This window comes from Candida albicans, chromosome 2 (genome assembly GCF_000182965.3).
Source record: "Candida albicans SC5314 chromosome 2, complete sequence".
NCBI lineage: Eukaryota > Fungi > Ascomycota > Pichiomycetes > Serinales > Debaryomycetaceae > Candida > Candida albicans.
This window is the reverse complement of record NC_032090.1, coordinates 1,789,631-1,801,697: the sequence shown is the minus strand read 5'-3', so window position 1 is coordinate 1,801,697 and position 12,067 is coordinate 1,789,631. Positions and strand designations below refer to the sequence as shown.

At 33.2% G+C, this 12,067-nt stretch overlaps 7 protein-coding genes across 7 annotated transcripts; 4 read left to right on the top strand and 3 right to left on the bottom strand. All coding sequences in view use genetic code 12, as the record gives it.

Annotated features, from left to right (window-relative positions):
• Nucleotides 1-33: 33 nt before the first annotated feature.
• Nucleotides 34-1,191, top strand: PIR1 (beta-1,3-glucan linked protein; the record flags this gene model as incomplete). Its single annotated transcript, XM_707510.2, has 1 exon — nucleotides 34-1,191. One exon carries the CDS (start codon nucleotides 34-36, stop codon nucleotides 1,189-1,191), a length of 1,158 nt encoding a protein of 385 aa, XP_712603.2.
• Nucleotides 1,192-1,816: 625 nt separating this feature from the next.
• CAALFM_C208860WA (serine/threonine protein kinase) lies at nucleotides 1,817-4,201 on the bottom strand (the record flags this gene model as incomplete). The annotated part of the gene is made up of 1 exon (XM_707513.2): nucleotides 1,817-4,201. The coding sequence occupies one exon, from the start codon at nucleotides 4,199-4,201 to the stop codon at nucleotides 1,817-1,819; it is 2,385 nt and encodes a 794-aa protein (XP_712606.2).
• A 1,238-nt stretch (nucleotides 4,202-5,439) lies between these two features.
• CAALFM_C208850CA (uncharacterized protein) lies at nucleotides 5,440-6,525 on the top strand (the record flags this gene model as incomplete). Its single annotated transcript, XM_707515.1, has 1 exon — nucleotides 5,440-6,525. The coding sequence occupies one exon, from the start codon at nucleotides 5,440-5,442 to the stop codon at nucleotides 6,523-6,525; it is 1,086 nt and encodes a 361-aa protein (XP_712608.1).
• A 23-nt stretch (nucleotides 6,526-6,548) lies between these two features.
• CAALFM_C208840WA (RNA methylation protein) lies at nucleotides 6,549-6,941 on the bottom strand (the record flags this gene model as incomplete). Its single annotated transcript, XM_709339.1, has 1 exon — nucleotides 6,549-6,941. One exon carries the CDS (start codon nucleotides 6,939-6,941, stop codon nucleotides 6,549-6,551), a length of 393 nt encoding a protein of 130 aa, XP_714432.1.
• A 641-nt stretch (nucleotides 6,942-7,582) lies between these two features.
• Nucleotides 7,583-8,479, bottom strand: CAALFM_C208830WA (uncharacterized protein; the record flags this gene model as incomplete). Its single annotated transcript, XM_709342.2, has 1 exon — nucleotides 7,583-8,479. One exon carries the CDS (start codon nucleotides 8,477-8,479, stop codon nucleotides 7,583-7,585), a length of 897 nt encoding a protein of 298 aa, XP_714435.2.
• An 887-nt stretch (nucleotides 8,480-9,366) lies between these two features.
• SPO11 (Spo11p) lies at nucleotides 9,367-10,296 on the top strand (the record flags this gene model as incomplete). The annotated part of the gene is made up of 1 exon (XM_709343.2): nucleotides 9,367-10,296. The coding sequence occupies one exon, from the start codon at nucleotides 9,367-9,369 to the stop codon at nucleotides 10,294-10,296; it is 930 nt and encodes a 309-aa protein (XP_714436.2).
• Nucleotides 10,297-10,576: 280 nt separating this feature from the next.
• IPP1 (inorganic diphosphatase) lies at nucleotides 10,577-11,443 on the top strand (the record flags this gene model as incomplete). The annotated part of the gene is made up of 1 exon (XM_709344.2): nucleotides 10,577-11,443. The coding sequence occupies one exon, from the start codon at nucleotides 10,577-10,579 to the stop codon at nucleotides 11,441-11,443; it is 867 nt and encodes a 288-aa protein (XP_714437.2).
• Nucleotides 11,444-12,067: the final 624 nt, after the last annotated feature.

The following is a 12,067-nucleotide window of genomic DNA, read 5'->3' as shown; positions in this document are numbered from 1 at the left end:
AACTAAAACAACCATAACAATAACAATTAAATCATGAAGTATTCTACACTTGTTAGTATTGCTGCTTTTATTAGCACTTCTTTAGCTGCTACTGTTCCTGATGAACATTATTCAACATTATCACCTTCAGCTAAAATTCCATCTGGTGCTAGTACAGATTTCAGTGGTACTTTTGGTATTCAAGTTGTTACTGTTGAATCAGCTTCTGCTCTTTCAACTGATACTGCTACTTCTACATTGACTAGAAATGATAACAAAAAAGAGGCCACCCCTGTTGCACAAATAACTGATGGTCAAGTTCAACATCAAACTACTGGTGGTGTTTCTGCTATTAAACAAATTAGTGATGGTCAAGTTCAACATCAAACTAATGCTGCTCAACCAATTGCTCAAATTAGTGATGGACAAATTCAACATCAAACTACAGCAAAAGCCACTGCTACACCAGTACAACAAATCAATGATGGACAAATCCAACATCAAACTACCGTTCAACCAGTAGCTCAAATCAGTGATGGTCAAATTCAACACCAAACCGCCAAGGCCACTGCCACTCCAGTTCAACAAATTGGTGACGGTCAAATCCAACATCAAACTACCGTTCAACCAGTAGCTCAAATCAGTGATGGTCAAATCCAACATCAAACTGTTAAAGCCTCTGCTACTCCAGTTCAACAAATTGGTGATGGCCAAATTCAACATCAAACCACTGCTGCTGCTGCTACTACTGCTTCTGCTGTTAAACAAATCAACGATGGACAAATTCAACACCAAACTACTACTGCTGAAAATGTTGCTAAAGCTCAATCTGACGGTCAAGCAATTGCAACTGGTTCTCCATCATCCAACTCAACTTTATCTGATGACGATGACTTATCTTCAACAATTCCTAAAGCTTGTTCATCTGCAAACAATTTAGAAATGACATTACATGATTCTGTTTTAAAAGATACTCATGAACGTTGGGGTGCTATTGTAGCTAATCATCAATTTCAATTCGATGGACCAATTCCTCAAGCAGGAACAATTTATAGTGCTGGTTGGTCAATTAAAGATGGATATTTATATTTGGGTGATTCTAATATCTTTTATCAATGTTTATCAGGAGATTTTTATAATTTATATGATGAAAATGTTGCTAAACAATGTTCAGCTGTTAAATTAAGTGTCATTGAATTTGTCAACTGTTAAAAACAGAGAAAAGAATGAAAATGAAGAACATTTATTTTTCCACAGATACAAAAAGTTAGTTATTCTGGAGAAGATAAGTTTGGTGATTCCTGATTATTTTTTTTGGTTATCAAAATTATTTCTTATGGTTTAAAAAGAAAAAAACAAAAAATAACTATTATTTAACATTTATTAGGGCATTGTCTTCCTTTTTATCATAGACATCAAATTACATTTGTTTTTTTTCTTATATATATTTGGAGGGTTTTTATTTTTTCATTATTCGTGGCATTTCTTTCTATTTTCTTTTAGGTTAGGTTGTATATATACTTACTTTACTTTATATATTTATATTTTCATTTTTATTTAGTCGTTGTTGAATCTTGTATATGGAATAAAATTGTGTTCTTCTTTTGTAATGTGAAATTTTCGCACCCAAAATGGTCGTGACCAAAGAACAAAAAAGGAGACAATTACGTCATCAACAAATCACACACATGGTAGCTCCACCACAATATTGTATTTTCTTTATACATTCAATGTTGGTGTATTTTCACTTTCACTTTCTATAATCATTTATATATTTATTTATATAATTATATTTACATATCACTTTTGATAAACTTTTTTGATCATTACACTTTCATCACCTTTTCAAAAAACTTTTTTGACGGAAAGAATTTTCATTATTAGAAGTCATGGTATAAGCCACACTAGTATAAGCACTACTATCAGGATTATACATTGGACTTTGATTTAAATCTTCAAATTCACCACCATATCTTAAAGTCACTGAGTTAAATTGTGAAAATGGATCATCTATTTGTTCATTAATTGATTTTGATATTGATGTCACATCATCAATTTCTTCAGTATCTTCCATTGGTTTTTCATATTTTTTGTTTGAATTTGAAGTTGAAGTTGATTTAGTTAAAACGGGGATCATTGGTGGTTTTTGATGTCTTAATAATGCCCATTGAGTATCTTTAAAAAATGCATGATTTTTTATTTCCGAAGCTCCAGTTTTGGAACCTAATCTTTTTTCTTCATCTTTAATTAATAATTTTTTAATTAAATTTCGACAATTTGAAGAAATCAGTTGTTGGGTATCGGAAAATTTGACATCTTTTTTCAAAACATTAGCAAACGTTTTCTTCCGATCTTGACCTTTAAAAGGAGTAGTTCCAAATAACATTTCATAAAGAAATATCCCTAATGTCCACCAATCAACAGCACTAGTATGACCTTTACCACGAATCACTTCCGGTGCAATATATTCTTCAGTTCCAACAAAGGAATTAGTTCGGAATCCATCTATACATGCTTTAGTATCAATTGCTGGTCCATTGTGATGATTAGAGCTCCCCGCTGATGATAAATGCATACCTGATTTATGAAATGATATTTCCGGGTTTTTCGCCCGTTCACTTTGTTTTGATAAATCAAAATCACTCAACATAATATGGCCTGATTGATGAAGTAAAATATTTTCTGGTTTTAAATCACGATATATAAACCCCATAAGATGTAAATATTCTAATGCTGCCGTCACTTCCGCAGCATAAAATTTGGCATCAGCTTCACAAATGGTTTTTGTGTCTCGAGTTTGAAGTGCTCGGAAAAATTCTCCACCCATACAATATTCCATACAAAGATATAAATGATCTTTTGATTGAAATGAATGATATAAAGTGACAATAAATGGATGATTTGAAGTTGCTAAAATTTCTTGTTCTGCTAAAGCTCGTTTAATTTTATTTCTCTCAATCATTTCCTTTTTATTTAAAATCTTCATCGCATACAATTTATTTGACAGTTTTTCTCGTACCAAGAAAACTTTACCAACATCACCTTTCCCTAATAACCTCACTTTTTCAAAACTATTAGGTCCAACTTGTACATCAACTATCCTTGTTGCTGCATTCGAATAGGTTCTATCTTGAGTGTAAGTTCTTGGTCGGCCAGTGATTTTAACCTCTCCAATATGTTTATTGATATCAAATGGCTCATCTTTTTTAGGTGATGTTTGCGTAGAAGTACTAAATGGGCCACCAAGGTTATTACCAGTATTATTATTGTTGTTGTTATTGGCATCCTCTGGTGACTTTTCGTTTAAAAGACGATGTACTAATGGAGCTGATGCTACTCTTCTTAAGGCTCTTTGGAATGGTGAAGCGGGGATGGCTAAATCTCGTTCATCTTCAATAGGTTTCAAATGCAATTCGTCCTTTTCAACTAGATCTCTCATGGGTGTTTTAGGGAGAGCAGGTGAACTAGGTTCGGAATTGTCTTCACTTGATGATGATAATTCACTATAATGAATCTTTGGTGGTTTTAAAACTCCATTTTCATTCAATGAGAAAACCGAATCATTATGTCTCAAGGCAACCGACATATCTGATCTACCTGGTGCTGTTTCGATTTGTGGGTTTTGGGATGTATTTGTATGTGCTGGTACTCCTTGATATTGGAAATATGGATTAGATTGCACAACGGGACTTTCAGGAGGCGAATGTATCTTAGTGGTTGTTGTTTCTTCCTTATTAGGTGCTTTTGTTGTGGTGATGACAGGTACACTGGTTTCTTTCTTCACTTTAGGCGGAGTTAACGGTGTTGAAGCCGATCTTGTTCTTCCACTATTTTTCCCATCTTCTTGTGTCAAAGAAGAATTAGTTTTGAACATTTTCTTCAATTTATTAAACCCCGAATTTTGTTGTTCAGGTGAACCAACAGAATTATCCAGTGTTTCATTTGAAGGACAACGTGATTGTTCAGTGTGGTCTTTATTGTTGTTATTGTTGTTGTTGCTATTGAAAAGAAACCTCGTGAAAGATATGGATCGAGTTCTATTTCTTGACAGAGATCGGGAATCCAGTCCATTGAGTTTATCGGTCTTGTCCGGTATTATAGGAGTATCTTCTGTATTCATAGTTGTTGAATCATATTGTGTATCGTCGTTTAAAGTATTTGGAGTGTTGCTATTGCTATTATTGTTGTGGTTGTTATTGGTGAATAGAGCTAGTTGTACCATAATAGTTTGGTAAGGTAATGACTATTATATTGGAATGAAAGAAGGAAGGAAGGAAGGAAAGAAGGAAAAGGAAAGAGAGAGAGGATAATAATAATTGAAGGAAACTCGTGGTGTATAAATTTTCAACAATGTGAAATTCCAACAGGAGAGAGAGAAAACAAAAAAAAAAAAGAAGGAAAAATAAAATAGAACAAAAGAAAATTAATTATTAGTATCAAGTCTTAGTGTTCTTTAGTATTATTAAATGTTGGAGGTGTTGGAGGAGGTGTTGTGTAATTTTGATTTGATTTCTTTTTCTTTTTTTTTACTTCGTACAGGCTAAAAAGGCGACAAAGCCAACAAAGCCAACAAAGCCAACAAAGCATTAACCGACCACTACCATCACCACCAACAACAACGCCTTAACAAAAAAAAGAAAAAAAGAAATTACAAGCAAAGTTAAGAGATTTGAAATCGACACACAGGAACACCAACTAAAGTAAGTAACAGTTTTAATTCGTTTTAACCTTTTTTTATAGTTAGAAGTAGTATTTTGATCAACCTAGGCACACCGGTGACATTAGAAAACTTCGTTATATCACCACCCACAAAAAGAAATTAAAAATTTGACAATTATACACCAAGAAGTAAGAATCTCCCCACGAGCAAAAAGTCAAAATTGTTTTTTGTCTATATGTGCCTTAATAATAAAGTAAGTGGAATATTAAATAGGGGGAAAAAGAATACAAATAGAAGTTTGTCATTGATGCACGCCAAAGTATAGAATTTCTTGTTCACAATTTTCCACTTTCAATGTCTTTTTTTTTATTTTTTTTTTCTGCTTGATCTTGCTTTAAATTGGAGGTTTCAACTGACTTTATAGGAAAGAGATAACTTTTCATAAACTACTGGTGTTTTTTGATGTAGTTTATTCAACATATTATAATTTGAATTAAACAATTATGATACTCCAACTTTTTACGAGCTTTGTTCAACCGATGTCAGAATACAGAAGTCAATTTTTTTTCTTTCTTTAACTCCGCACCAGCTTTATTAAACGTACTCATTCATTCTCTTTCAATTGGTTATATTTTTGTTTTTTCTTTTGGAGGTCTGCTTATCAAATCAGTTCCTCCCCCACCCACTCAACATTTAATTAGATATCCGGACTATTGGGGGGAGGGTTTTAACAAACTAGGGCAACAAAAAAAGACAAAAGACATAAACCCTCAATCAAAAGATATACATAAATATTTATCATGTCTTCAATTTTCAAACTATCAACTCGTACAATAATGACCTCCACCACTACTAATTCCATTAAACCAAAAGTGTTGAGATTGGGTATCACTCATTATGCCCAACACAAATGGGATCAATTGAGTAAAATCGCCGAGATAATTGATTGTGAATCAACTAATCGTGAAGAGTTCATTCATGATTTACAAACCAAATATAATGACATCACCAATATTTCTCGAACTTTTGCTTCAATCAAACAAACGGGAAGATTTGACAATGAATTAGCTAAACATATGCCAACTACTTTAAAAGCCATTAGCCATTGTGGTGCTGGATACGACCAAATTGATGTCACACCATTCACGGAAATAGGGGTTCAAATCTCTAATGTCACTGTTCCGGTAGAGGGCCCAACTGCTGACACGGCCATATATTTGGTTTTAGCATGTATGAGGAATTTTCAAATTGGTCACAATATCTTAGTCAATGGAGAATGGCCCCAACTGAAAAACAAGAAGAAGAAGAAAATTTCTCATGCACTTTCTATTGGCAATAGTCCTGAAGATAAAGTTGTCGGGATATTGGGGATGGGTGGTATTGGTAGAGCTATAAGAGATAGATTAAAACCATTTGGGTTTGGGAAAATAGTGTATCACAATAGAAATAGATTATCAGAAGAATTAGAGGCCGGGGCAGAGTATCTTAGTATGGATGAATTGCTTAATCAATCAGATATTATTATTGTGAGTGTTCCATTAAATGCTCATACTAAACATCTTGTCAATAAGTCTTTAATTGAAAAAATGAAAGACGGGGTTATTTTAATTAATACCGCTAGAGGTGCCGTTATTGATGAAAAAGTGCTCCCCGAGTTGATCAAATCGGGTAAAATTGGTTCATTTGGTGCTGATGTATTTGAAAATGAACCTGAAGTATCACCCGAATTGTATGAGTTACCTCAAGTTGTTAGTTTACCACACATGGGTACATATACAGTTGAAGCAGTTAGAAATATGGAAAGTTGGGTTGTTGACAATATCGAATCGTATATTAAAACTGGGAAAGTGAAAACCATTGTACCAGAACAATATAACGCCTTTTAACATAATGCATTTTCTTCTTTATTCTAATTGGCTAAATGAGGTGGTAAAAGGAAATTAGGTATAGAATTTTTAATGTAATAAATATGTTGACAATTTTTACAAATCATTTTCCCTTCAATGATTTGTGTTTCTACCAATAAAGTATGTAAATCTTTTAATATAGCTTGATTATCTTCCATAATTGGATCTAAATCTTCTGGCTTAGTTGGTGGTAATGATTCATTTCCTAAATCTTTGGCAACTTGTATTATAGCATTCCAATCTAATCTATCTAACATATGAACAATAAATTCTGGATTATAATCTTGTTCTTCTTGAACTAATTGACATTCTTCATATTTTAATGGGAAAGAATCTAATGATGATTGACAACTTTTCACGGCACATTTGACAAAATTAGTAGTTAGGAATTTCATTTTTCTTTTAGGTTTGACAAGATTATAAGAAGATGATCGAAAAGTTTGGATCGTATTGATATGATATTTTTTTCTCTCTCTTTGTAATGAGATGAGACTTCTTTCTGATAGTTTGATGTTGGAAAAAAAAAATGAAGAAACACACTATAAATCTAACATGCGCACGACTTAGTTATCAGCAGTTTCGGTAGTTAGATCAGATTTCCGCCAGGGCTCCAAATGTTTAGCAAAAAATTGTGTTATATCAAGAATTTAGCTAAAGGGGGGGGTTCTTACATACAAGAAGAGATATGATAATAATAAGGCTGTATATTTTATTTTTACATCGATATATTGACGAAGAATTGAAATTTGTAATATTAACTAACTATCAAAACGAATAAATAAAAGATAGAAAACATAGAAAAACAACTAATTAACAAAAATAACATATCAATATTGATTTACAAATCAGTTTAGTAGAACTAAAACGATAATAACGATAATGACAAAAATTTAGTAGTAAATATATAAAAAATCAATAAAAATAAAAGCAAACAAAAATTAATTTCAATGAGACCTATAATACGTAACATCGTGCTTGAAGTTAAAACTGTTAAAAAAAAAACTTTCAAAACCATATTTTTATTTGTTTGGTTTTTTTAATTCTTTTCTTTGATAATTGGAGGATTTGATCCTTCGGAATAATTGGGTAAACTATCTCCATTACTTGGTGTTGATGTTGATGATGATGTGGGAATTGGGTTATCAAATTCTCTGATTTCATTTCCAGTTGCATTTTGCGGCAACGATGGCGACGACGACGATGATTGTGGAGGTGGTCCTGACGGTCTCAGAAAAGATCCTGGCATAGATTCTGTAGTTACATTAGAAGTATGATTTTGGTTTGTCTCTGTATTTGCATTTGTATTTGTATTTTCAGGTGATGTAGACGTAAGGCTTCTATTTGGTGGCGGACCTTGAGGTGGTCTATAGAAATCACCAATACTGTCATTATCATCAACATGCTGATTATTGCCTGTCAAATCATGAGGCAAATTAGATGCTATAGGAGCACCACCTGGTGTATTATGTGAATTTTCATCAGTAACTGTGGTACTTTCTGATCGTTGATGTACTTTTGGTGGTTGGGGTATTGGTGATTTAGCATTGGGGTTAGCATGGAACACCCCATTGGCATCATAATAACCCATATCATATTCATTTGCCGTGGCTGTATATGTTGGAACATAAGCACTAGGCAAATCAGGATCTCTTCGATGATCAGGTTGGTCATATTGATGTTGTGATTGTCCATAAGAAGGCGGAGTCATCCACCTAGTACCATAAACTGGTTGAAGCCCCTGACGAGCTCTTTTCTTGTTCACACGCAATGTCCCCAATAATACTATTATTATTAAGATGACGAATATGGCAAAAAATGCCCATCTAGCTCCTCCAGCATTATCCCAATATGAAGCACTAAACTCGTCACGACGTATCAAATCTACCCCTGTAATCATCAAGCTTTCTCGTTTTTGAAAGCCAATGTGTACCATGTTATCTTTCCTTCTTTTTCCTTGGAGACTTATATATCTAAGCAAATAAATGAGAAATTATTAGAATAAAAGTAAAGCTAGCAAATAAAACTTGTAAGTAATTAGAATATCACTTTATTTAAATTGGAAACGAGTGGATACCAAATTTGAAAGTTTAAATTATTAATGAGTGAGTGTATCTTACAGATTTTTTTTTTCCTGTTTACAGTAAATTAATATAGTGCAGAATTTCACAATTAGGACAAATTTACTATTTAAATCTCGGAGGAATTAATTAGCTAATCAAACGTTGATTTCTTGGCCACAAACTAAATTGCTTGCTCCACTAGAATCTAAAAATGAGGACTATGTAATCCCTTTTGAAGATTCTTACATAAATTAATTGATATAAACAGAGAGTGGTATCGGCTATTGTTTCCGATTTTCCCAAGTTATCTCAACCATCCGAGATTTTTTTTTTGGGAAGGCAAATTGTTCTTGGTATAATAACCAACACACAACAATGATCACCCTGTTATTTCCTACAAATTAGATAGTGCAGTGGTCATCATAACTTTCATACTTCTATTAATAATACTTATTTTGTTCCTTTTTTTAGAAGTGGCAATAGTATTGTTTTTTTTTTTGGCTTAGTTTTCAGGTCATTTCTCCCAACAGCTTTAAACTCGCAAACATCGAGTTCGAAATTTTTGCAACAGCAATTTTTATAATCCACTTTTCAATTTCTTTTCCAATGAATGTAGACGCTATAACAATATCTCATACTGAGTCCATGTATGTTGGAAACAATCATATCATCAATTTTCTGAAAACGGGAAGACTAACTTTCTTTAAGAAACAAATTACAGGTGCTCCTAAATATTTGGGAACAAGTTACATCCTCATTAATGAACTATCATGAAGTGACAATTATAATTAAAAACTCACTGAACAACTCATTAAGGAAATTAGGAAGTTATTGCGTTTTGTCTATCAGAGAAACCGAGACTAGAAGGTTTGCGGCTGTGTGTAAATTAATAAGCATATTGATAAAACATTTGAAAGCACAAAATCAAATAACAACCATTCGTGATATATATTACCAAGATGTGGAAGTTTTCAACCATTGTCAAAATGAATGTAGATTTCTTTTAGGTCAGCTTGTGGAACGCGGGTTAGGATGGTCATTATGTGACGACCTAAATATTCATCCAACTCAGAAAGGATTAGTATATGGTGACTATTTCCAAGAATTAAGTATTAAAGCTGAACCAATTTTGATACCGATTAATTACACTAAATTTTTTAATACAAAAATCACACAAATAAAAGTTGAAAAAGTAATTGTTGTCATATTAGAGAAAGATGCCGTATTTCAATGTCTTTGCACCCATTTAAGACAACACAACATAATAAATCGATTCTTAATAGTCACCGCAAAAGGGTATTCCGATAACTTGACCCTTCGATTTCTTACATGGTTGCAAACCAATGAAAACTGCAAATTCATTGGATTTTTCGATTCAGATGTTTACGGACTTAACATTTATTGGCAATACAATCAGAAACTCCCGGAGATGGTATATTCTGGTATCTACTTGCTTGAATCGCAGCCCCATACATGGTTAAGCATAACCTTGCGCGATATCGCTATGATGATAAAAATCTGTAAAAATGGCAACAACAAATACAATGATATACCATATCGTGAACTCACAAGAGGATTATATTTATTTAAGAAGGCAGAAATGAATGTGGTTCAAGCTAATAACGCCAACCAATCTTATGTGAACTATATGGTCTCAAAAATTCTTGGAACGCCTAGCTATACGAAATAACACGTGACGTGAGTCGAGTGTTCTGATTTGCTTACACGACAAAGTTTTTTTTCTTCAAAATGTTTTGGTGGTGGAAATTTTTTTTACAAGCCCCTGTTTTACTACCACCACTACTATTTATGTTAAGCGGAGATTCAAACAATTTTCATTTATTCTCAACAAAATCGAGCAAAAGTTCCCAAATTTTTTTTTTCATTCTTTTCCTTTTTTTTTTTTGATTCAATTAAGCTAAATCATCTAGATTAACTCAATTGCCTTTTTTTTTTAATTCTGTCAAAAGATGTCTTCATACTCTACTCGTCAAGTTGGTGCTGCCAACACTTTAGACTACAAAGTCTACATTGAAAAAGATGGTAAACTAGTTTCTCCATTCCACGATATTCCATTATACGCCAATGAAGAAAAAACCATTTTGAACATGATTGTTGAAGTTCCAAGATGGACCAATGCTAAATTGGAAATTTCCAAAGAACAAAAATTGAACCCAATTATTCAAGACACCAAAAAGGGTAAATTGAGGTTTGTCAGAAACTGTTTCCCACACCACGGTTACATTCACAACTACGGTGCCTTCCCACAAACTTGGGAAGATCCAAACCAATCCCATCCAGAAACCAAAGCTAAAGGTGACAATGATCCATTAGATGTTTGTGAGATTGGTGAAAAAGTTGCTACTGTTGGTGAAGTTAAACAAGTCAAGGTTTTGGGTGTCATGGCCCTTTTGGATGAAGGTGAAACCGATTGGAAAGTCATTGTCATTGACGTTAACGATCCATTGGCTCCAAAATTGAACGACATTGAAGATGTTGAAACTCATTTGCCAGGTTTGTTGAGAGCTACCAACGAATGGTTCAGAATTTACAAAATCCCAGATGGAAAACCAGAAAATCAATTTGCTTTCTCCGGTGAATGTAAAAACAAGAAATACGCCGAAGAAGTTATTGGTGAATGTGCTGAAGCTTGGGAAAAATTAATCAAAGGTGAATCAGTTGATTCTAAAGGAATTGATTTGACTAACACCACCTTGTCTTCTACCCCATCTTACTCTGATGCTGCTGCTCAAGAAATTCCAAGTGCTTCTCCAGCTCCAGCTGCTCCAATTGACAAATCTATTGACAAATGGTTCTTCATTTCTGGTGCTCATTAAATTTTGTTTCCACAAATTGAACATTTTCTAGAAATGCTAAATAGTCCCTTGATAGTGCACTATAAATATATATTTATGGTTTCATGGCTAGAAGTTTGCTGTTGATAAATGCTCTTCCTTTGTTTTTTTAGTTGAGTTTAGTGACGATAACATCCAAGAAAGGAAAGGGAAAGTGTAAAAAAGAGAAAAGACTGCATGAAAGTTGGAGAGAAGCCAACGTCATTATTGCAATATTATAAAAATATTTTACTTTTAATATTACGAGTTTGATATGTTATTAAATTACAGCATAGAAAACAATTAATAACAAGAGCGTGCAAATCAGACATAAAGATTTTACCACTACCAAGAATTTCTCTACCAACCAGCCCTCGCCCAATGCGGCGACAACCACAGTTTTTGTTTTTCTATCTCTATCTCTCTGTCTCTTCTCGGAAGGCTGGAATGAGAATTCCGCTTGCAACGCGAGGCCCCAAAAAAAAAGAACCAAATTTCCTATCAATGCTTCTTAGTCATAATAATCTATCATAAATTAAAACCAACGATTTTCCTGTTTTCTTTCTTTCTTTCTTTCACCAACATCTATTTTATTTTTCTTTTCCTTTTCCTTTCGTTTAAAAAAAA